Source organism: Lathamus discolor, chromosome 2, assembly GCF_037157495.1.
Source record: "Lathamus discolor isolate bLatDis1 chromosome 2, bLatDis1.hap1, whole genome shotgun sequence".
Lineage (NCBI taxonomy): Eukaryota > Metazoa > Chordata > Aves > Psittaciformes > Psittacidae > Lathamus > Lathamus discolor.
Window position 1 is genome coordinate 13,194,453 of NC_088885.1, and position 23,490 is coordinate 13,217,942.

General features: G+C 41.5%; 1 protein-coding gene across 10 annotated transcripts in view; it reads right to left on the minus strand.

The window, feature by feature from the left end:
* The window catches only part of PDE1C (phosphodiesterase 1C), a 290,962-nt gene that overhangs the window by 29,220 nt on the left and 238,252 nt on the right, over nucleotides 1-23,490 (minus strand). For all 10 annotated transcript variants that reach the window (XM_065665790.1, XM_065665788.1, XM_065665789.1 and 7 more), the window contains 6 exons: nucleotides 18,481-18,582; nucleotides 17,090-17,210; nucleotides 13,529-13,610; nucleotides 8,568-8,688; nucleotides 7,188-7,363; nucleotides 1,133-1,432 (listed from right to left, as the gene is read on the minus strand). In XM_065665790.1, coding sequence (XP_065521862.1) covers nucleotides 1,133-1,432; nucleotides 7,188-7,363; nucleotides 8,568-8,688; nucleotides 13,529-13,610; nucleotides 17,090-17,210; nucleotides 18,481-18,582 — 902 coding nt within the window. The remainder of the gene's footprint in view (nucleotides 1-1,132; nucleotides 1,433-7,187; nucleotides 7,364-8,567; nucleotides 8,689-13,528; nucleotides 13,611-17,089; nucleotides 17,211-18,480; nucleotides 18,583-23,490) is intronic.

The window sequence follows — 23,490 nt, forward strand, 5'->3', positions numbered from 1 at the left end:
TTAATGCTCTTTTTCACCATTGCATAAAGAAGTTGCTTGACCCTAAGTGAGTACAGGAAAAGATGATGAGCATCCACACACACATTATTTAACAGTTTGATCTCTTGGAGAAAGCACACAGGCAGCAAGTGACTGAAAGACTTTAAACTCACCCAACAACACAATTTCTGAACTTTCATTGAATATAACTTATTATGAATACAGGGCTTTTGAGTATTGTAATATCCACCCTGCCATAATGCCAGCAGCAGAGCAGAGCCATGATCATAATGATCTTTTTGAAAGGGATTACAAAGGCAGAGAAATAACAAGGCAAATACTTTACGATGAGATATTAACATATAGGCGTAAAGGGAGCTGTGGTGAACCCAGAGATATTAATGTGAGGATTTCATCAGTCTCCAAAGCCTCTGCAGTGATTGTGCCTCATAAAGGCCTTTTCCCATAAATTGAGGAGCAGAATTTCTTTTCCTGAGGATGACACTAATTTTCAGAAATCATTATAATTCTTTTCAAAGCATTTCTGACACCTGCAGCAGAGAGACACTGCAGAAAAAGGTACTGTCAAAATCACTAGAGCAAACTTTAATAACCCTATATTGTTAGAAACATGTAAAACAAAAGATTTCAGAAGAAAAGTCTGATGCAGTCTAGATGGGATTTCAGATGTCCCCAACCTTTTTGCCTCTTGATCAGCAGCCAAGTGAAATACATGAGAATCACATCAGGAATATTTTAAACCGAATTTTTGCCTCTGCTGCCATCTACTGTAAGGGTGGTGAGGTACTGGAGTGGGTTGCCCACGGAGCTGGTGAATGCTCCATCCCTGGCAGTGTTCAAGGCCAGGCTGGATAAAGCCCTCGGTGGTACGGTTTAGTGTGAGATGTCCCTGCCCATGGCAGGGGGTTGGAACTAGATGATCTTAAGGTCCTTTCCAACCCTAACTATTCTATGATTCTATGATTCTATGATGTACCCCATCTTCAATTGGAAGAACACTACGTGGGAGTTAAATTATAGCTTCTGGTTCCTATATGCAGGTGACTATGCCAGTGGTCCAGGTTCCCCATCACTGAGGTGAGATACTGGTTTTAGGGCTGGATTTACATTTCAATGGAAGAAGAAAACTCACCATTATGCACATGCTGTTTCTCGTCTTCCACTGCATGATGAGAGTCCATTCCCTTATCTGTCCTAGGTGCATTTTTCCCTTGAGATGCTTCGTGTTTGTTCACCCCAGTTTGCCGAGTCCCATTTGCATGATTCTTGTTGGAATCTGTGCTTTTGTTTTCCCCTGGATTTGGTTCTTTGCTGTTCTCTGTCTTTGCTGCTGTGGTATCTTCAGCTGGCTTCTTCTCATCTTTTTCATCTGTTTTCTTTTCATCCGTTCCCTGATGAGCACTTTCCTCTGCTTCTTTCTTAGCTTTTTCTTCTGCATCCTCAGCAAAGAGAGAAGCAAAACAAGGAAAGAAATCACGATTACCAGTCAATTTGACAAGAGTGATACAACTCACACATCTAAATCTACTTCAGTTTTTTACACGCAAACAGCTTTTACTTAGATAAATGTTGGGATTGACCTGACATGGGAAAAAGAGAACAGAGTAACATTTAAGAAAGTATTCTGAATAATCCCAAACCATGTTGGCCTATAACGTATATTATTTGCATGCCTTTTTTACACCATGGAAGGTTCACCTTTGAGAATACAGTACCCCAAGATTCTTAGAAGGCAAATTAAAAAGAGATATTAGCTATTGAAGGTTCTAGGGGTGAAGAGGTTAGTCTAATTTTTGACACACAACAATCATTCAAATTACATTCATTTTATTTTATACCATACCATGTAACCCTATGCACATAGAAAAACTTGGTTCTTTGATACCTGATTTTTCCCCCTCTTGTTCCAGGTTGCTTCCTAATCTCTTCCCTTCTAATTACTGTTACCTTTTCTTCATGGCTCTGTCCTTTCTTGGCAGACTCATATACTGCTGCCAGTACTTGCCCTTCCATCCCAAAAAGCCTTACAGTCGATCACAAATACACAAAGGTGTAAATTCAAAAGTGATTGTTGAGCAACTGCAGCATCTCAAAATACTTTCATTCAGAAAAAAATCAAATCACAGAGAAGCCAATTTCCCCCTTTTAAGATACTGCTCTTGTTGTTACCCAAATCCCAGGTACTGATGCAACACTTATAACAGAAGTTGCAAATTACTGCAGCTCCAGGTGTTGATACCACTGTTTCTAGTCAAGGTTGGGTACCGCACACTCCCCAGACTCAGCTGCAAAGGCTCTGTGTGGCTTCCTGCATCTCACTACAAAGCAGGACACAACCACAGTCCCTCAGCACAGCCCTCAAGCTATTAAACACGGCTGGGTGTGCAGAGACCCCGGGCAAAGACCCTATCATTTTCTTCCCCTTTCCACGATCAATAGAGACTTCACCTGCAAAAGCAGCTGAGCAGCTCAGCCCATGCTCAATTTGGAACCTGTGAGCTTAAGCAGCTTCAGAGCATCACACACATCCATACTGAGTTTAAGCATTCATATGTGACCACCCTATGTATTCAAGGGTCTGTATTCAAGATCTCTGAGTTGGCAATATCCCAGCCCACTCATTACCCCATTGTGGGCAACCAATTGCACTTTGATTGTGATAAGGATGGAAGATGTAGGTCAGGTTGGACAAAGTCTTGGGTGACATGGTCTAGTCTTAGGCACCCCTGCCCATGACAGGGAATTGGAACTGGCTATGATCTTAAGGTCCTTTCCAACCCTAACTATTCTATGATTCTACGTATGTTCTGAGCAACCTGATCTAGTTGAAGATGTCCCTGCTCATTGCAGGGGGGTTAGATTGGATGACCTTTGACGATCCCTTCCAACCCAAAGCATTCTATCTATCTCTCATTCTCTGAGAGATTCTGTAAGCTGATGAGCAGAGGAAAAGATCCCTTGAAAAGCTGAATAAAGTATTGGTCCTATGAAACTATTCTTGATGTCTATAGAGCTGGCAGTGTGCGTTCGCAGCCCAGAAAGCCAACAGTATCCTGGGCTGCATCAAAAGGAGCATGACCAGCAGGTCAAAAGAGGTGATCCTGCCCCTCTACTCTGCTCTCGTGAGACCTCACCTGGAGTATTGTGTGCAGTTCTGGTGTCCTCAACATAAAAAGGACATGGAACTGTTGGAACAAGTCCAGAGGGGGGCCACAAGGATGATCAGGGGACTGGAGCACCTCCAGTATGAAGACAGGCTGAGGAAGTTGGAGCTGTTCAGCCTGGAGAAGAGAAGGCTGCGTGGAGACCTCATAGCAGGCTTCCAGTACCTGAAGGGGGCCTATAGGGATTCTGGGGAGGGACTCTTTGTCAGGGACTGTAGTGACAGGACAAGGGGTAATGGGTTAAAACTTAAACAGGGGAAGTTTAGATTGGATATAAGGAGGAAATTCTTTCCTGTTAGGGTGGTGAGGCACTGGAATGGGTTGCCCCAGGAGGCTGTGAGTGCTGCATCCCTGGCAGTGTTCAAGGCCAGGCTGGATGAAGCCTTGTGTGAGATGGTTTAGTGTGAGGTGTCCCTGCTCATGGCAGGGGGGGTGGAACTAGATGATCTTGAGGTCCTTTCCAATCCTACCTATTCTATGATTCTATGTTTCACTCATTACAGGAGCAGGGTCTTGGCCAGGGAGTAAAAATAACAAAATAATTTCTAAGTGTCTTGTCAAATAGTTCCTGTGAGTGAATCAGAACTAGTTTTGAGGAAAATACAACAATGCGATACAAGAGAGAAAGGGGGAAATCTGTCTTTGATAAGAAATGCCAATCTGTATTTCCTTGCCAGCAGCCAACTAAAATTAATTAATTTTTAAATTAATGAATTCTGGCTCACATGAAAATATAATTAAATTAGATATGAGCCTCCCTCACTTTATTAATAATTCCTGAGATCTACGGTAGCTTCCATTGACGGCTCAGCAATGCACGTTGATATTTTCCCTGGAGTCTCATGGTATACAGAAGGATACCTCTCATTTGGAGATCTGAAAAGTAAAAATGCTGCATTTTGCACCTGAGCAAGAGAGAAATTCAGCTCAGGACACTGGGGGTTACTACAACAGAGGATGAGTGCCTCTTGTCAAAATTAGTGTCACAAAATACTTCATCTAAATGGTGCTTTGCACATCAGGGGGGTTGTTTATTCAGCTTTTTCATTTGTGAGTATTTAATGATTACCCTTTAAGCAAAAAGAGATCAGGAATAAACCCCACTTACTTTGCCCACACAGTCCTAGAAGTTTTCTACAAATACCACACTCAGGATAAAAACAGCTCAGTGATGCTCCCAGGGACTACGCCATTACCAAAGGGAATAGAGTATTCTACAAAGAAATTATTATTATTATTATTATTATTATTATTATTATTATTATTATTATTATCAATAGTAATTAATAATACTCAATAATAATAATAATAACAATGGTTTCCTTCCCTCCTGGTCACCAGCTGCTATCTGTTGTCAATCAACTAATTAAATGCTGTATCTGCTTAATAATGCTTAGTTTTATTGGCAGAGCACCTTTGATGCATTGCAAGCCACTGGTTTGACAGGGTCAGCAATTTTGACTCCTGCTGTGTGGCAGGCCCTGCTGCATACGGCAAAGACAGGCAAGGCAGATGGAAGGGGGTTCAGAGACTTGCTGCAAGTCAGGAGCAAGAGAGCAGCAGAGCAAAGGTTTTGATGCAAGGGCTTTGGGGTCCCAGTTCCTTAGGTCCCAGTCCTCAGCCACTCTGTCTGAGCCAGACGTTCTTTCAAGATTAGAAAAATATGCATGTTTATACTGCTAAATGCACCCAGAAACACAGACATTATGTGAAAGTCAATGAATGCAGATGAACAGAAGCTGAGACTGCTTTCTGAATCTCTGATCCATAAACTGAGGCCCTGATCCAAGTTACTGGTGATGAAGTTTGGCAAAAACATAAAGTAAATCGACTTTTCAGGGCTGAAGGTTGTCAGAAAGGTAAAGATAAAATGACCTACTCAAGAGCTCCCATGTCTAATAATGCAGACTGTTGAGCTCTCTGCTTTCAAGTGATCAGCTGATTCTTACACAGACCACCCTCAGGAGCTGCTAGAAGGATTTTTTTATGAGGCAATTCAAATTAAAACATTCTCCTCTCCAGCTAAAGTATTAATAACCAAACAGTTATCGTTAGGCTACCCCGTAAAGAACGGATATGAAATACGGCATCCAGACATACTACCACTGCCAGCATTAGTTAAGCAATGTGTGCACATCCATTTGAGTCATAACTTGACATTTACATGTGCACATTTAGGAAAAAGTTTTTATGCAAAGCAGTCGCTGTAAGTGGGTACAAAGCACATTTAAAAATTAAATATCCAGAATCTCTTCTGAGCTAATCTATACATTTGTTTTAAATGAAAAGTTAGATAGATTTTATTTATTTCCCCATAGGTGTCTTTTGCATGGAAGTTTTTTACCTAGCAGATCCTTAGACAGGCAATTATATATGGTACATGCTGAAATTAAATCCTTAAAACTAGTCAACTGGATTAGCTTCATTTGCTCAATACCCCTATTCTGTAAGATACTATCCATGTTAAATGCTTTGCTTGTTTGGTTAGCTTGAATTTGGTTGCTCCACAAAGAACTGGGAAATAGTAAATGCCAATTGAAAAAAAAAGACCACACAAAACACTACAAAAAAGCCCCTGGCAAAAAAGCAGATTTTGAATTATGTTTTTGTTTTTATTTTCATAGAATGCCCAGAAAGGCTTTTCCTGAATGGCAAATTTTAATCACAAAGGAGAATTTAATTTGAATAATAATACGTGCTTTCCTGCACCTTTACACAGGCCTTTCAGTTGGAGAGGAACAATCTTCTCTGGCAAATAGGAGAATGATGGCAAATCTTCCACCAGCCCTGAAGCCAAGGCCACAGAATACATTAAAATCGAGCTCCTTCCATTTACATGAAATAAAACAACTCCATTAAATACAGGTTTGAGTAACAAACATTCAGCCTGGAGAAGAAATTGTATCACCACTAATTCCATGGAGAAAAAAAACCCACAATCAGTGACACATTCCTCCTTTTTTGGTTCCAAAGCTGGTCTACATCACCTGAGCGCCCTAGGAGTCCATGAGCAATCATCCAGCCCCTGGAGGCAACGGGCAGTTGTACATAAGTTCTCAACAGATGGCTCTCATTGATTCCAAAAGATCTCTGACAATAGAGATTTGCCAGTGTCTAACTTATTATCAGTTTGTGATTACCAGCCAATTTTTTCTCCTCTTAACAGCCATGGGTACTTGAATAAAACCAAACCATAACTCCCTTATTCTGCAGCTGCAGTAGTCTTCAGAAAACTAATTTGAGCTACCAACAACAGTTATCATTTGCATTGCTGTACTCTGCAGTGGTCTGCCACTGGTCCATGTGTTTCCTGAACTGCAGTGGCCAAAACTGCACACAACACTGCTGTGGGAACCTTGTCACTGCTGGTAAGACAGGAAGGATGCCAAGGGGTCTTAGAAGCAAGATCTGGTGATTTTTGTTGTGCTGTTTTGGGGCTTTTTTCTCTGTTTTTTTTCCCAATTACATGACAATACTGAAACCCAATCAACCTGCAACCAACACAGCCCTCATGCTCTTCTGAAATATTTGGAGTCTCTCTCAGGTTTATGATATCATGAGTATTTGCTGCATAGTTCCCAAGTCATTATCCAAGTTATCACTAGCAATAGGAAACCAGCTATGTATGCACAATATCCTGTCCTTCCCTGAAAGATTATCCATAGCTCCTTCAATCTTAACAGTGAACAATTGATAACCTATCTCTACAAATGCAGTTCCAGCTATTTTTGCACCCACCCCAGTCTGACTCATGACTTCAGGGGACCTCCCTTACAATTTTCTTTTCCCTTCCCATTATCCACATCCTCTTCATGAAGTACACTTAACACCACCTCAGAAGAGTACAAGGCACAGATGAGTCACAGTATTCCTATCTTTCTGAGCTCACTGTATGTTGCTGACCTTGAAAAGCAGATTCTTTCAAACTAACAGTGCTTACTTGGAGAACAATTTGATTGAAGAAGAGCTTGAAGAAGAGGTCAAAAGAATTGTTACTCTTTCCCTAAGAAGCCTGGCTGTTACCTTTGGTGGCTTGCGCTTTCCATTTCTCCCGGTTCTGCTGCACCACCTCAGTCCAGGTGGCTTTAAAACATTTGAAATCCACAGTGAGTATGGAGCAGTTAAGTGAGGCACTTCCTTCGGACCCAGTGCTCTTGACACTTGATCTTTTAACTTCAGAGGGATTAATGCTATTCAGACTGGGACACAAGATCACAAAACACAGAAGAAATCAGTATCCCATTCACCCAAACATAGTAAGAAGAAATGATGACTGTAAGTCTAAACTCAATAGAGTCAACTAGAAAAACAAAAACTAAGCTTGAACCCCTCTTTCTCCCATCCCAGGTCTGATATCAAAGTAAACAGTACAACCTGAGCCAGTAGTAGAAATAAAGGACAGCTTTTCCCCCACTTAGTTTTTGGTATCCATAGTCCCTAAGACACAGAATCACCCAAAGTGTTGCCATTACCTTCACTGTGCATCTTCACTCCCTACATATTCTTTGGAGAGTCACACAGTTATAGAAATCAAGTATGTCAAAGGAGGAGGCTCCTAAAATTCACCAATGGGAGCCATTAGGCACAGGACAGGAGGCAAACCTCTGCTCAGGTCTTGATGAGCTCACCTGAGGCTGAAACCAGGTGCTCATTTTGGTTAGAGACCCTACAGTTGTCTTTCAAGGATGGACACTTCTTTGTGCACACTTTTATACAAGCAGCAAGGTAACTGACGTAGAAAGATACTAGTTCTTCGTGCAACAGCCCAAGAGTAAAGAAGTCACCTGAGAGAGGGAGTCTTGACTTGGTTGCCCTACTCTAGGGAGCACTAGCCATGTGGTGTTTGAATTCCAAGACTTACCTTGTCCATGAAACAACTAAAAGAGTAGCTTCTCTGCAAGAGCAGAGCAGGTTGAATTGGCCGACTCTTGACACCCAAACTCTATGTGAATCTGATGGTACCTTACACATACCCATAGTGTAACCCTATCTACTGTCACTAGGATATGCTGATACTTCCCAGTCCTATTCTGTATTTAAATGGGATTGATCCCATTTACGCTTCTGGACATGAAGAACTGTGCACCTCCCTGTGACACCCCTCTACCTTTTTTAGGACATTAGTGACTGAGAGCACTGCAGTTCACCTGACTGCACGGCTAAAACCATTTGTGCTCACTGCCTTCGGAAGCATGGCTCAGGTTTATGCCAACCTCCCTCTTTGCCCTCCCCTGGGCTGGAGTTTCCTTGAAACAAAGTCATGTCACAAGGTGAGCTGTGGTGTCAGCAATGGAGATATGGGGCTTTAAGCCACTTAGAAGATATATGCTGTGGGGAGGAAACCGGGGCAATTGGCACAATGGCAGCATGTGCAGAGGGAAGGGAGAGGGCTGTGTTATTCACCTGGAACGCCTGAACCCGGACATGCCAGAGCGGGAAGCTTCGTCAATGAGCGGAGTCACAATCTTCTCAGTCATGTCAGTCAGCACAGTAAAAGTGGGTTCCACGATGAAATCAATGAAACCTGAGCAGAAACACAAGCAGAGTCAAGCAGGCAAGAGGAGGATTTATGTGGAGTCACTGCTTCAGCGATCGCAGATAGCCACACTGTAAAAGACAGAGTAAAGAAAATTATACCTTGAAAGAGGGATAGGCAAATACTGGAAAAGGAAAACAGAGTTATACATTGATCCCTGACCCAACAGCATGGGTATAGCACACAATAAAAGGTACCTACTTAAACACTGGAAAGAAGCTGTGGCAAATCAGAACATAAACAGATGCATCAGAGCTTGTTTTATACAAGAAGTGTGATGTTTAAGCCAAATTCCAAGCGGATTTGGCTAAAACCCAGTTTCAAAAATGAAGTCTCTAAAAGCAGAAAATACAACAGCAATAATACTGCAAAGCTTTGCTGGTGTGGAGTTACATGCACAACTCCCTTACTGCAAATCAGTGGGTTGCTGTGAATATTCTCTCCTCAGTGTTCAGCCAGCTTGTTCTTGTTGATAATAAAACAGATTTAGATGCTTTCCCCTGCATTTTTTTAGCATAAAATAATATCTACTTCAGCATCCAGTTTGGCAGAGATGAATACGGCTCTGATCTGAATGTCGGGATGGGCAGACTGAAGGGCCCTGTGGCCATAAGCTCACAAGATGAGGGAAAATCCAACCTGCGTGATAAAAATGGGGGAGTGAGGAGCTTACAGTACTTTACACCTTCCCCTAAATTCTCATGGGGGACAAGGACTATTTCTGGCGTTCATTTTAGTGCTTCACTTAGCAAATTTCTTGGTGCTGCAGGCAGCCAAGAACACAATAATGTCTTTAATCCCTCCTAAGGTGCGTCAGGATTCAGGTTTTCCCCACTATTACAATTTTTAAAGATTTGTAATTATCAGCTATTGATTCTACATTTATAATACTATCATTTCTGTGACAGGGTCATGATACGTTTCGACAACAGACCCTGGCGATTCTAGGTGGCAACAACAAAAGGAGAAGAGACCACATGGGCCATGCACCCAGATTCACAGCAGCTTTGATCCACATCTGGAGTACAGTCAGTTGAGCATCCTTCTAGTTCCATTTCCCTTCCCTGATTTTGGCTAGGTTTCTAAAAGGATGGGTAATTAAGTGTATCTTCATGCCCAGCCAAATGAAAAACATCACTTGCAAGTTCTTAGAATTTCACACTAACATTCTGTAAATGTGGAGAAAATATGCATTCAGACTTATGTGAACATCTGAATCATGTGCCTCCATAACACTGAGACAGTCTTATCTATTCAAATTTAGGGAACAAGGAATTAATCAGAAAGGTATGTAGTATAAAGCTGCAAGAGGAAATTGTGTGCTAGATCACAACCAGATAATCCCAGCAAACTTCAGACCATTTTTTTAAAACACTGGAAATTGTATGGGCTGACAACAGTGTTAAGTGTGCCACAAGGATCTGGAGGGTAAGGAGAACCTGATTTACGTATATGTGTGTCTGTTTCTGTGTCTCTTCTATTCCCCTTCACTTAGAAAAAAATTTACCTCTTAATGACCAAAGAAACCCAAACCATGGGACCCTGTCACTTCTGCTTGCCAAGTAAATACCACTGCCATTTGCTCCATCACCACTAACTCAAATCCCTGCTATCAGATGCATGACTGTGTCACTAACTGCAGCATCAAGGTGGTGGGATCTGCTTCCTGAGATACTCCACATCTGCACATAAACAAAAGGTCCAGTTGGAAGTGTCTGAGAAACAGTTTTCCCCAGGACAAGTCTTGCATCTTATCAACAGCCAGGGAGAGGCGGCACAAGGCACCACAGGTAAACGAACCCTAACACTTAGGAGAACTTTTCTTGAGTAAGTGATATTTTTATCTCTATTCCCTACAAAATGGATAAATTATTCCATATGCTACCTTAAAATAGGGATTATAATACTGCTGGGAAACATAATCTGCTATCTTAAAAACAAAGCTTAGGCCTTTATTAATAATGATGTAATTTATGCCATCTTCTCAAGTGCCTTCCCCCACCCCTGTGCTCTCTCTCTTCATATCTAAAGACACTGTAATTTAAATATGGTGATTTAGTTAGCTAAGTAAAACCCTGAATATCAAATAATGAACCTGGGGTTTAAAACCTATTAATGCTAATGACCATAATATCATCCTTTTTTTTCTTCAGCAAAATGAGCTTGGTAAATATTTCTGTGCCCCAACGGCTAAGATGATTTTACCACTTCACACTGCATGCTGAGGGTAGCTTCCAGGCACATGCCTAATGTTCATGCATTCCACATCAGAATGTCACCATAGCGAACACAGGCTAGAGGACAGTATCCCTTAAAGACCACCACCCAAAAAAAGAATCATCAGCATGCACTCATCAGCCTTTATCCAATGCTTTCTGAAGCTGTAATTTTCTTTTTTGCCAGCCAAAGGACAAAAATAAATGGATGCTGCTACATTCATCTGCAAAAGACAATGACAACAAAGGCTGATCTCCACTCAAGCAAGCTTCCTACAGTCTGAGGCAGACAGAGAAGCTTTAACTCCTGATATTTTTGTGGGGAAATACAAGTCTTAGCCTGTTTTTCCTTACAGTTTGTTTGTCTCTCTCATTTTGATAAGCAGCCCCACTTCTGGACATGAATGTCTCATAATTTCTGTACTTCACTGGGGTATGGAAATATTTATCACTCTTACTCCACTGAAGAACAAAAAAGATGATAAATTGTTCATTAGCATTAACATTATTAGGTTTGAAACCCCAGGTTCATTATTTGATATTCAGGTTTTTGAATTATCAGTTTAAACTCTGAACAAGTTCTTCACAGACTGAAGCAGCCGGGCAGAGAGGCATTCTTTCTTTAGAGTAAGCTAGTCTCATTTGTGACAATCTTTTGGTAATGAACATGCTTGCCCATTGTCACTTGCAGTGACCTTAGAGCAGTAAACCAGCAGCTACAAACAAGCCAAGCCACCAGAACAGTTCTGGGCTCTGTCCCTAACAGAATCAAAAGCCCATCTTCATTCTGCAAAGGACAGAGGGGTTTTATCTGTGGGAACTGACGGTTGCTTGATGCAGATAACAGCACAATTTGGGACTCAATAAGAACTTAGTTTTGTGAAGAAATGTAGTAACTACTATTCCAGGGAACAATTAGTTGAGGCTATTAATGAAGTAAATAAACGAATGGGAACAGATTATTTGCTTGAGAATCTAGCTTTCAACGTTGAAAGCCTTACCTCAACAGATATCCAGAAAATATAAGAGGTTTTGCTTTAACAAAGGAGACATCACAGAAAGACACTGTCTATGTGCACCAGACTGAGAAATGAACATTTCTAATGTTACAACGCAGGATTTATAGAGGGTAGCATATTAATGTCAATGGATTACTAAACTGCACAAATCAAATATAATGACAAATAGTATATGACTAAGTAAGGCTGCTGACAAGTGCTTCTTTTATAAAGTTGAATTGTGTTGGTGATGGTTCAATTCACCATTAATTTTGCAGTGACTGGACACTGGGGCATCAGTGCAGAAGGTATGTGAAAGAGAAGTCTCTGCATGAGCTTCCCTCCACACCAGCCAGAGAGTTTACCTTCTCCCACAGCACAGCAGTACTTGCAGGGTGCCCAGGAGTCCTCAACATGGATTTTAGCTGAGACTGCAACACTTCGAGTTTGCTGCTGCTTCCCTCCACTGAGTTGCTGGCAGAACACACAGTTGCACTGTGCTCTGCACACATTCCCACTCTTCTAGGTTACCTTTGCAGAGCAGGAAAGGCTGCATGTCTGGCAACCAGGCAAAGGGCTTTTCAAGAGCAGATTTTTGGCTGAATTGTCTGAACTTCCAAAGCCAGAAAAATCTGGGATGGGGTCCCTCAGAGAATGGCTTGCCTAACAAGAACAGTGAAATGATTTTAAACAGGCACAGCTACGAATCTGAACTTCCCTAGGTTCAGGGATATCTTTGTCGTGTTCTTTGTGAGAAATTTCATGCTTTGAATTTTTTGTTTTCCTTTACTATATTCATTCTTTTTCTGCTTCTGGTCTCAGTTCCCTTATTTTTAAGGTCTGTTTTATCTTTCTTTTGTTATCCTGTTTGGCTCCCTATTCTCCAGTTGAAGTTAGACCACATTCTTCTGTCTACTTCACTTGCTTCCTACGTATAAAAATCCACCCACAAATCCACCTTTTCCATTGCAGTTTTTCTTTGCTCCCTGCCCCTCTGAACAGTTTTACCCCACTTGGCCCCTCTTGTTTTCTCGCCAAATAGCAGTCCCGTTGCCCCATCCTTCTACTTTTTTACTCAGTAACTGGAGGAGACGTACAGAAAGTGCTGTTGGTGAGTGTGTTAAAAGATCTGCATTTCTGAATGGGTGGAGTTAGAAAAGGTTTGCTCATTGCTTGGCTTCAGTGAAAAATACTGGTTGGGCTGAAGCACGGGGAGGGAAAGTGCAGGAGGAATTAATGGTAAAACACACACTAGGTTTTGCACAGGTCATCGAAGGGACTGACATTACATTTTCATATCCACCAATGATACTCAAATCACAACACGTGCAACACATCTTCACAGCTCAGAAAATCATGGAGCAATGTCATAACCAGGTGCTGTAACCATCTCTGCAGACACATCAGAGGTAACTTGCTTACTGCATGGAACCACCACCATAAATTTAATGGCTCCTCAGCTTTGAATAGTTGATCTGGGGAAAATAACTCCACAGTACTTTATTTCCTCTCTTTAAGTTTCAAATGATGAGAGATCCCTGTGAACTTTGCCCTACAGGAAGGAGTAAGTTTTGCTTTTAAGATGCTACTTTGTGTGCACCAAAAGGGACATACCTATTTGAGACTGAGCAACCATAGTAGACTTGCGATCACACAGTGGAGAGAAGGGAAGCCCTAGTTCTGCTTCTTTGTCACCCTGGAGAAACAAAATGGAGAATAAATGAGAAAAAGAGATAGAGACAAAGACAAGACACACTGCATGTTCACATCTTAGGTCATGACAATATAATTTCACTTTCTTTAATTCACTTTAGATTTTGCTTTGATTTTGTTTTGCTTTTATGTTTAACACCAATTGTGAAGAATTTGACTATGGCTTGAAAAGTTTACGAATTAAGCATCTTGATTCCTGTGAATCTTTCCTCAGAGATTCTTTCCCTGCCTGCTTGGTACTTCCATGCACCAACTAAAAATACACTTGAGCATGAGAATGCTTCTCGCTGCAGATCTCCAGAGAACCCAACAGAACTCAGCTCTCAGAGAAACCTTTCAAGAGAAAACACCAGTGTCAGGACTGATTTTTCAGGGCTTGCACTTCTTTGCATGCCTTTTCTAGCCTTTCAGATAAGAATTCACAGGTCATGGCTGGCCAGATGCAGATTACTGTTTTCTCCCAAAGGAAACACTGACATTTCTCTATGACAGAGTAACCTGCTCGGCTGATGTAGGTTGAGGGGTGGGTATTTTCTATCTGGATTTCTCTGAGGCTTTTGATATGGTTTCTCACAGCTTCCTCCTAGAGAAACGTAAGTCTAATGGTCTTGACAAGTGGTCTGTGCAATGGGTCAGGAACTGTGTGACTGGTGGTAAATAGCTCCTTTTCAAACTGGCAACCTGTCACAAGTCAGGTCCCCAGGATCAATATTAGGCCCAACACTGTTTAACACCTTCATAAGTGATCTGGAAGATGGGATCAAGCATGCCCTGATGAAGTTTGCCAGTGACACCAAACTGAGTGGGTAAGTGGAGACTTCGGAAGGAAGAAACACCCTGCAGGAAGACCTGGATTCCCCAGCACTGGACACTTCTAATATTCAGCTGGACAGGATGCTGGGACATCTTGTCCAGACGGTGCTTTTGGCAAAAATGGTTGGACCACATGACCCTTGAGGTCCCTTCTACGATTCTGACATTGTCAACATTTTGTGTACATTTTAGGTACAAAAGTCCAAACACACTTTCCAGCCCTCAGAACTGAAAGTTTTTGATAAAATCACAAAATGGTCTAGAAGATCAAGTGCTATAATCCCATTTTTTCCCAGCCTTTCAAGTGGCATATTCTCATTTTTGGCCCTTTAACTTGGTTCAGTCACTCTGTAAGATATTGCTTTATGCTGAGAAGATATACAGGATGACATAGTTGCGATACTCCCCACAGAGCATTCAATTTTAAACAGCTTGTTAAATATACTATAGAATCAATTCCTTAAATCAGCAGCTCACATTAACTGCACTGATCTTGCCAGTTTTCTGACTAATGTCAAATGCAAGCTAAACCAGCCAGCAAATCAACCAAAGAAAAACTTCTGTAGGCATAAGAAGAGCTAAATTCTTCTTTTGTTAATGCAACAGATGGGAAATGGGGGCACAAGTCTTGTTAGGGTTTTGGGTGAAACAACAAGTAATAGTATTCTTCTATTGCAGAACAAGTCTGTTTTATGTTAGGAGTCTGGTATACAAATACCAGGGTAAAACAGAACCAAGCCAGAAATATTTCCAAGTAACGTTCCTTTACTGTGTCTGCTACATCTCTCAGGAAAACCATCTCTCAATACTGGCTCTTACCTAATCATCATTCTTCTTTTAGTCCTTATACCTCTTATAAATCCCAGTGCCTAATTCTCTTAAGGAAGGAAACCCTAACTGCCTTTATGACTGCTCAGAGTCACTTGGCTTCTTCTAATATGTTTGAGAATCTCCCTCATGGCTAACTAAAGTGCATTAGTAAAACAAATTCATGCAAGACATTTGTTTTAAGAGATGTTCACCATAGCTGCTGAATGTAAAAATAACAGTACTGTACTCAGAAGCACCACTCACACCTACAGTACAGCTACTCCGTGTAGGAAGACCTGAGTCACATCACAAAATACTTTGAAACCAATAGGGTTGTGGACCTGCACTGATACAGATTAAGTCAGGCTTTATGTCTCCATAGAGCACATAACAGAAAGGACCAGAGAGGGTCTGCAGGTGAAGAGCACAAGGAAGTAAATACCTAATCTGAGGCTGGCTCTGTTCCTTATCACCATGGTCCCCTCTGGCTAGTGAACCTTCTCAGCTCATGAGAAGAGTCTGTGTTGTTTCTCTGCTGTCAGACAGGGATGTATTTATCGATCCAGTACTAAGTAACTGCAATGAACACAAGTCTATGTTTCATGGTAAGCTTAAGGGTTTTCCCAAGGAGGGAATTAATATTGCATCTGAATTTGGAACTAGAATACAAGTTTTATATAATGCTTTATCTCACAGTAGAAGCATTTCCCATTCAAAACAAAAGTGGGATTTGTTAGCTGAAATGAAACTATTCTTATGAAGGCTTATTTTTGTCTTCAATACATGTGTAAAACAGATAAAACTTGGGGTTTTGTGGTCTCATATCTAGCTAATCCCTCACCAATCTTTAGGAGACTCAGTTGTGTATTCTAACACATCTAGCTTAATTGTGAACTGGAAAAACATAAATATGTACAGTTTTCCCTAAAACAGATGCAACAATCACCCTTTTTGCATAAGCCTCCCGTGTGGCAACAGAGACAACTGAAGGCATGATCTATCCTCTTCCAGCTAGCAAACCCATTCTTGGTTTGAAAAACAAAAGAAAATATTAACTTCAAAGCAAATGCTTGCAATTTCCTTATTAAGAAGGGATTCCCACAATCCCATTTTTTTAAAAAAAGTTAGAACTTTATTTTAAAATTGTCATATTTTTCTTATTTTGCATTCAGATGAAGTTACTGAACTTTGGGGGGAAATTAAGCACTTGGTTTTCTGCTTAGTTTAGTAATTCATAGTGCTGAAAAGTATCCTAAACACTAACTGCTTTGTTTACGTCTAACTTTGATTTTTGTTAATAAGGCAGCTCTTTAAATGCTTTTAATTAGTCAGTTGGGGAGCTTATAGCTCTCACACAGAGCTTAATGGTTTGTCTAGATTTGTGTGTCTGTCAACAGGCAGTCAGCCTTCCGTGAGCTATAAACTAGATCAGTTTACTCCACCTAAAGTGAGGGTAATGCAGTTTTTACATCTACCCCCACAATGTAAGTACAGTTGTATTAGGTACAGCTACCTAAAACTGTTTTCTTAGGTTCTACAGCTAAGTAGAGCATCATATATTCTATATTTTGCTGATCTGAAAGGCATTAGCTTTCCAAAGCAGAACTTCTACTATGTAGAAACATCTCTATCTATAGACAGTGTATGAGACACAAACTTCCCAAGAGGCATAATAGCCAATGCTACTAGTGCCAGATAAGAAAGCTTCATATCATTTAGGAGGTTCTTGCATAAACCAGAGAAAAAGGAAAAGATCTGTGCTCATATTTTCCTACTTCCCTGCCCTATCCTACACATTCCTTCTGTGCTGCAGAAATAGAGGGACTTTCTTAACTTTACCTGTCTGAAGAACTCCTCTAGCAGAGACATGGTCCAGCGATGATGGAGATCCCAGGCCTTGGCTGGATGACTGATATCTGCTGTATGCAACAACAGTGATAAGGCTTTCGGCTTGTCAATTCTGAAAACCCAAAAGATCAAACAAATTAATTGTTTGCTCTTGCAGTGGAGAATGACGAAAATCTCACCTAAGCAGGGAAATGAGGTAATTAGAATCTTTGGCCAGGATATTAATACAATGATTTCTGCGTTCATGAAACCAGACAGCTATGAAAGATTGTCTCACTTCTCCAACATACACCACTCCTGTTGCAAAAGAGACATTAAGAAGTGCAAAAAAGAAACTTTGCTGAGCTTGGCTGTGCTCCTTCCCAGGCTTGCTTTTCTGCACAAGCAGGGTTGAAGAGCTGCTGTGCTCCCCATTTCAGCTGGGCTGCATTTTATGCAGCTTCAGAAGTTGGTCCCTACCACCTTACTGTAGTAAATAGGATCTGATCTCAGGGACTCTGAAGAGTCTACACAGTAACTGATAAACGTTCCACTGCTAGAAAACTGATGTGAGGTCAGAAGGGGACCCTTGCATCTGTTTCCAGAGAACAAAAGCCACAACCTAAGAGGCTAGCCCAGGATAGCGTAAATAACGCTTTCTTGGAAGAGGTAGTCTTGTTTTTTTAATTCCAGCTTCTAACTATATGAAACAGCTGGAAAAGTTGTAGCTTTTGAGAGGACCAAGTGGCCACAGTCTAGTCTGATCTAATTCTGGAAGGCTCTGGACAGACCTGTGTCCTGGGTGAAAAAATGACCATTGCTCAGAGCTTTTTGCCATATAAAATGAATTTTATGGGGAAGAGCTTATAGAAAATATTACATCTCCCAGTGGCATACTGGGAAGAATAGGCCTTCCCCATACTGCTCCATCTGTTATTTTCCAGTCCTTCCCTCAGTGAACCTCAAGTTCTTTCCATCTCTCCTCTGGTTATGGAGGAGGCCCCTTGCAGAGGTGGCAGCTGACACCATCTGCAGAAGGGCAATGCAAAAGTTGTGTTCTGCAGATCTTTTAACCTTGAGTCATACCCAAGCTGTCGAGGTCACTCAGCTGGGTCATGTCCTTGATGCTATCCTGACAGGCAATAGAAAATGCAAAGGGAGGCTTATCCCAGCGTGGTGACCTTTGCAAGCTTTGGCCCACCAGCACAGAACAGAGATGTGTGTATAGGGGTGTGCCAGTCCACTCTAAGTGAATTCACTCGAAATTCAACAGCAGGAAGAGAATTGATGCAGACATCAAACAGAGTGAGGGCGTCTGGGGAGATGCTTTTGAAGTCAAACACAATGGCAAAGCACCAGCTGAAATGCAGCCCCTCACTGCACAATGTTGTGAAGTGACTCACCCTTCTGGCTGCTGCAAAGCATTCTTCATGGCTTTGATTTGCTGGAAGTGACAGGACATATCAGTGGCCAACACCATCTCAATCACTAGAGCTCTGAATTCCCTTTTGGATGGCATCACAATGAGAGGAGCAAGGAAAGAGAAACACAAAAACATCAGACACACTCCAGTTCCTTTTGTTGTCTATCTGCAAATTATTGACTGTACTTCTGCTTTTGTACTCTGCACTTGCCATTAACCTTTCAGGAATGAGGAAGAGGATGAATGATTATATACACAAACAAGGGAGTCAGAGGACTGCAAATTAAGCCAGGTTAATCCTTGCTAAGAAAAATCCTAGACGTTTTTGAAGAGCATGGTCAAATTAGTACCACCTTGTAATTAAGCACAAATTGATTTCTTTTATAGGGCATTCTTAGAAGGCAGTACGGAGACTGTTTAAAGCCTCAGCATGAATCAGGTGCACTTTTGAACCTGAATCTCTATCCACTTGACTAAAATTGGTCAATAGCTAGCTCAAAGTTTACTCGTATTATTAAAGGAAAAACATCACCATAAATAAAAGCTCCTAGTACATATGATGCTTATACGCAGTCAAGACCTTTGAGAACCTGCATTACTCCCCTGATATTATTCATTCAAACTATGATTTTTTGTTAAGCAAACTGAAAAATATCAGGACATTCTGATCTATCACTCAATATAAATTTACTTTCTCTTTCTCTCAGTTCAGCTATCCACAGATTAACAGAGGAAGAACACCCCAAGCTTAGCATCCCAGCTAGGGATACAGGAGATGTAGAAATGGGTCACCTTCCATCTAAAAATAAATGTTAGCATTCTTCTTTTCATGAATGTTTCATGAAGGACGTGGTCTATTTTGATCATGTCTGTCTTGCTCAAGTTTCAGCGCCAAGCCACCACCATGTAGAGACTGTCACGTAAAGAGTGTTCCCTCCCCACCAGGAGGTCTGCAGACATGGTAAGATGGCATCATTTGGCCTTGCTTTTCCCCCAATATACCCACCATCTTCTGCCCACACTTATATACAACCAGTTGCACAGCCAGCAGCATTCAAGATGATGCTATGCTGGCTGAAAATAATCCATCTTGAATTATTTTGTGTTTTTCTTTTGCGAAGCCTGCTCAGTTCCCTGTCTGGTTCATTCCCAGCAGCACAAACCTCTCTGTCAATACAAGCAAGAGAGGCAGGAGAGGAGAACCTGAATGCATAGGAACAAACTTTTACAAGGAAAGGGTCTGGTTATGCTGTGGGAACAGTCAGAGCTACATTAGATCCTAAACCAAATGCTACATATAATTTGGCTGCGGGAACAACTAGCACTGGGATTATTCCTGGGAAAGAGCAGATGCTTTGCTGTATCCTTTGGAGTGCCATTCCTTCGTAACAGTCTGCATGGGATACTTTGTGAGTAGCTTATTACAGCAGGAATACTAAAGGGAAGGGCGAATGATTCACTGGCTTCAGTGCCACAGCCAGTAGGGAACGGGCCATGGTGTCAACTGTCTTTTTATACCTTGGTTTCTCATCAACAGCACTATCAGGTTTGCTGCCACGTGGAGCCATAGAGCAGACTGGCAGGTGTCCAGCACAGGTTACTGCAGCCCAGGGCTTGCAACAAACCAGGGACCACCTGAAGCTTTGGTGCGCCTTGAGGACTTTACATCAAGTTTGCTCTGTACATAAGTAAGACCATGGGGGCTGTTTGGTCTCATTTAAGTGTGTTATTTTGTTTTTCATTTTATCTGCTAGATCATCTCTCTCCCCCTTAGAGCAAAAAAAAAAAAAAAAAACCCAAACTACTCTATCACTTACTCATGTCTTTCCAGCTCTCTTTAATATTTGCCTTGCTTTACTGTGCAAAGAGATTGAACATGAAACCTTATTCTGTGGTCCTTGCACTGTGGCAACATGGGCTAGAACGGAACAGCACTCATTCATTCACATGTGAGTTGAAGCTCAATTACTAGTAGACCAAGAAGCAACAAGGTGGAAAAAGGCAGCTCTCAACATGCAGAGGCAGGAGGCTGCTGTGCTTGCGCAGCTCTTTCCTTCCAGTAACCTTTTTGGAGCAGAGTAGCAGCATGTGAAAACTGCCCTTTAATGGACTGAGGAGAAAAAGGGCACCCATTTGCTCACCATTACAATGTAATTCACATTACTCAACACTGTATTATTCTTACAGATTACAGCCTTCAGTGCATTTTAATTAACTAACAGCCCTAAAAGCAGCAGTGACAAATTCAGGATCTCACAGGAGGTTTGAGTATGCATCCGTACTAATCGCAAACCTGGCCTAATTCCTATTTAGTTCAGACACAGAGCAACTGACACAACTTCAACCAGAATCTGCCAGTCTGGATCAGGCCTTGAGACAGACTGGGACTGACTCCTTCAAAATATGTCTTTAGAAAACACTGCAATACAGGAGCGGTCTGCACTCAACACAGGAGGCTCCGGACATGTTTACAGGAGGTGCTGGAGCATGTTGCTGCTCAGGGAAGAGCACCCAGGTCTGGTCTCAGAACTCAAAGCAACACCATTGTGGCCATCAAGAGACCAAAGGAAGGCAGACCACATGCACAACAGGTTGCTCCTGAGTGTAAGAAGCTCTACAGCTGTTGAAACTGGCCTAAAAGACATAGCAGGAGCTGCGCTATGCCTTGTTAGCTTGCACCTCTCTATCCTATGACTGAAAACCCCACCTCCAGGCCCCGAGGACCTCCCTGGTTTAATATGTAATGTCTAATATCCACTCTGGAATCTTCTTTCAGTTTCTCTAGTCCATCTTCAAATATATTTCTGTTGTTTGTCTCACTAGCCACTGTGGGAACAAACTGCATGCTAGGTATTTTGGTTTAAGCCTTCTACCCATTCCTGTCATTGCTATCAGACTTTAGCTGCCTGTTGGTTTCCATGTGAGCCAGTTCAGCTGGTTTTGCTGTAGAGACTGGATGGAGATCAGCATCTCCAGAGCATGGCTCTTGTCATCCTCAGATGAGTGGAATGAACTGTCTTCTGGAGGTACTGCCTTATTCCCTTAAGGAAGAAGAAAGCAGAGTTTGCTTCTTCACATTAGGAGAAATAAATTCCAACAAAAGTGCGTTGGAAGAATCAGGAGATCTGTGGCAGAGTGAAAAACTGACTTTGGATTTATGATTCATCCTCTTTTAGATCACTGTTTGTGGCAGCAAAAATATAGTCACATGAAAGTGGTTGATACTGATAATATTATGCTCTAGTAGAGCTTTGGAATGTGTTTTCCCACAGGTCCCCTCAACTGGATATCCCTTGTACACTCATAGTCTTTTTTATAGACCTGGCTGTGCTGCTTGACTGACTAGTTAAGGATTGTAATATTTCTCATTACACTTCCAGATGTTTTCTCTCTTGGTAGCATATACATTTCCCTAAGGCCAGGAGCCCAGGAGACATCAAATCCTCTCACCTAAAGCCTCCCACTGAGAAAAAGTTACGAGGTAGCAAATTTGATAATAAATCCTAAAATAACTTGCCCATGCCTTTTAATACCCCTGCAGAATTAGGGAAAGGAACAGTAAGGTGGAGAGGGCAGGTTGTCAGGGAACAGGCTCAGGAAAAGCCATCGGAGAAGAGGAAAACCTGACGTGAAGTTCCTGGTATATTACCGTCACGCGCTGAATAAGAATTCACGCTGTGGCCACTGTCACAGCTTTGATTTTTTTGTTTTCTAACTGGCGGCATGCAGATGATTCATGAGTAAAGGTGGCATCTGGCACAATCCCATGATCAACAACAGTTCTACGGTATCTTTACTACAAGACAGACTCAGGCTGACTTCTCATCTGAATACTTCTATGCCTTGCACTGATCCATCTGGCAAATACCTTAATTTCCTCTTCAGAATAATTACTTCAAGGCTTTACCTGCCTTGCCTCAGAGCACATTACATCATTTTGTTGGGTATTTTGCTGGATGGATCTTTGCTCTGTATGAGTGTCCACTTTGGAGCTGTATCCTAGTGAGGGACTCTCATTTCCATGCGCTCATGGGAAAGGAACAGGGAAAACGCCATTTTAGATCACTTAATCCTTGTGCTAGGAACCAACAATAAACTCTCCTGAAGTGAGCTGTTTCGTTCATTTTGTCCACTCAAAGTCTCAGTACTTTATTCTCAAAGAAATGAACAGGAAAAATGCTACAGTCAAGGAAATATTTTCAATGACTGATTCTCATCATAGGTATAATATTCAGAATATGCATGTCCCCGTCCTGAATGAACAGAAACAAACTTTTGTAAGCAAAAGGTGTGATTACACAATCACATACATGCTGGAATGTACAAAAAAAGGCTCTGACCAAAGTTGTCTTCAGGCAAAAAACATTCAAGTTTCTCACCCCAAACCCAAAAGGAATAACACTGATAGACAAGGAGGGCTTTGAATTATTTGAGGAACAAAACCCCAAGCAGCTTTACTGACAAAGTCAGTATTGCGTTAAAGGTCACTTTGTAAAGCTGTACTCCAATAAAGAGCTAAGGAGATAAACATTTTCCAGATGCCTTTTTAACCCTGTATTTGATGGTAAAGGGCTTCCGCTAAACATACTCTGTCTTAATAAATGCATAGAAATCATTAACAATTAAATACAGTGCCAGAAAAGGCATCTATAGCAGTGTCTTGGAAAGCATCTGTTCACTTTACAGTTTATTTTCTTAATTCACTGTGATCTGTTTCTGTTAGGGTTTCTTCATTTACTCGCTGATGACTTGCACAAGTGGGACTCATGAAATGAGGCAACTCAACTGATTTTCAAATATTTAATAAGCAACAGAGGGCTTCTTAAAAGGAGAAAAAAAAAAGCAGTTTAAGTATCAGCAAGTGTTTAACTCTTTTCTCCTTCACTGTAGCCCAAAAGATTTTTCTGTCTCATCTGCTTTCCTCATAAAACCTGTGCCCATTTATTTTCGAACAGTCAAATGTAGCTCTAACATTCTACATTTCTTTCCT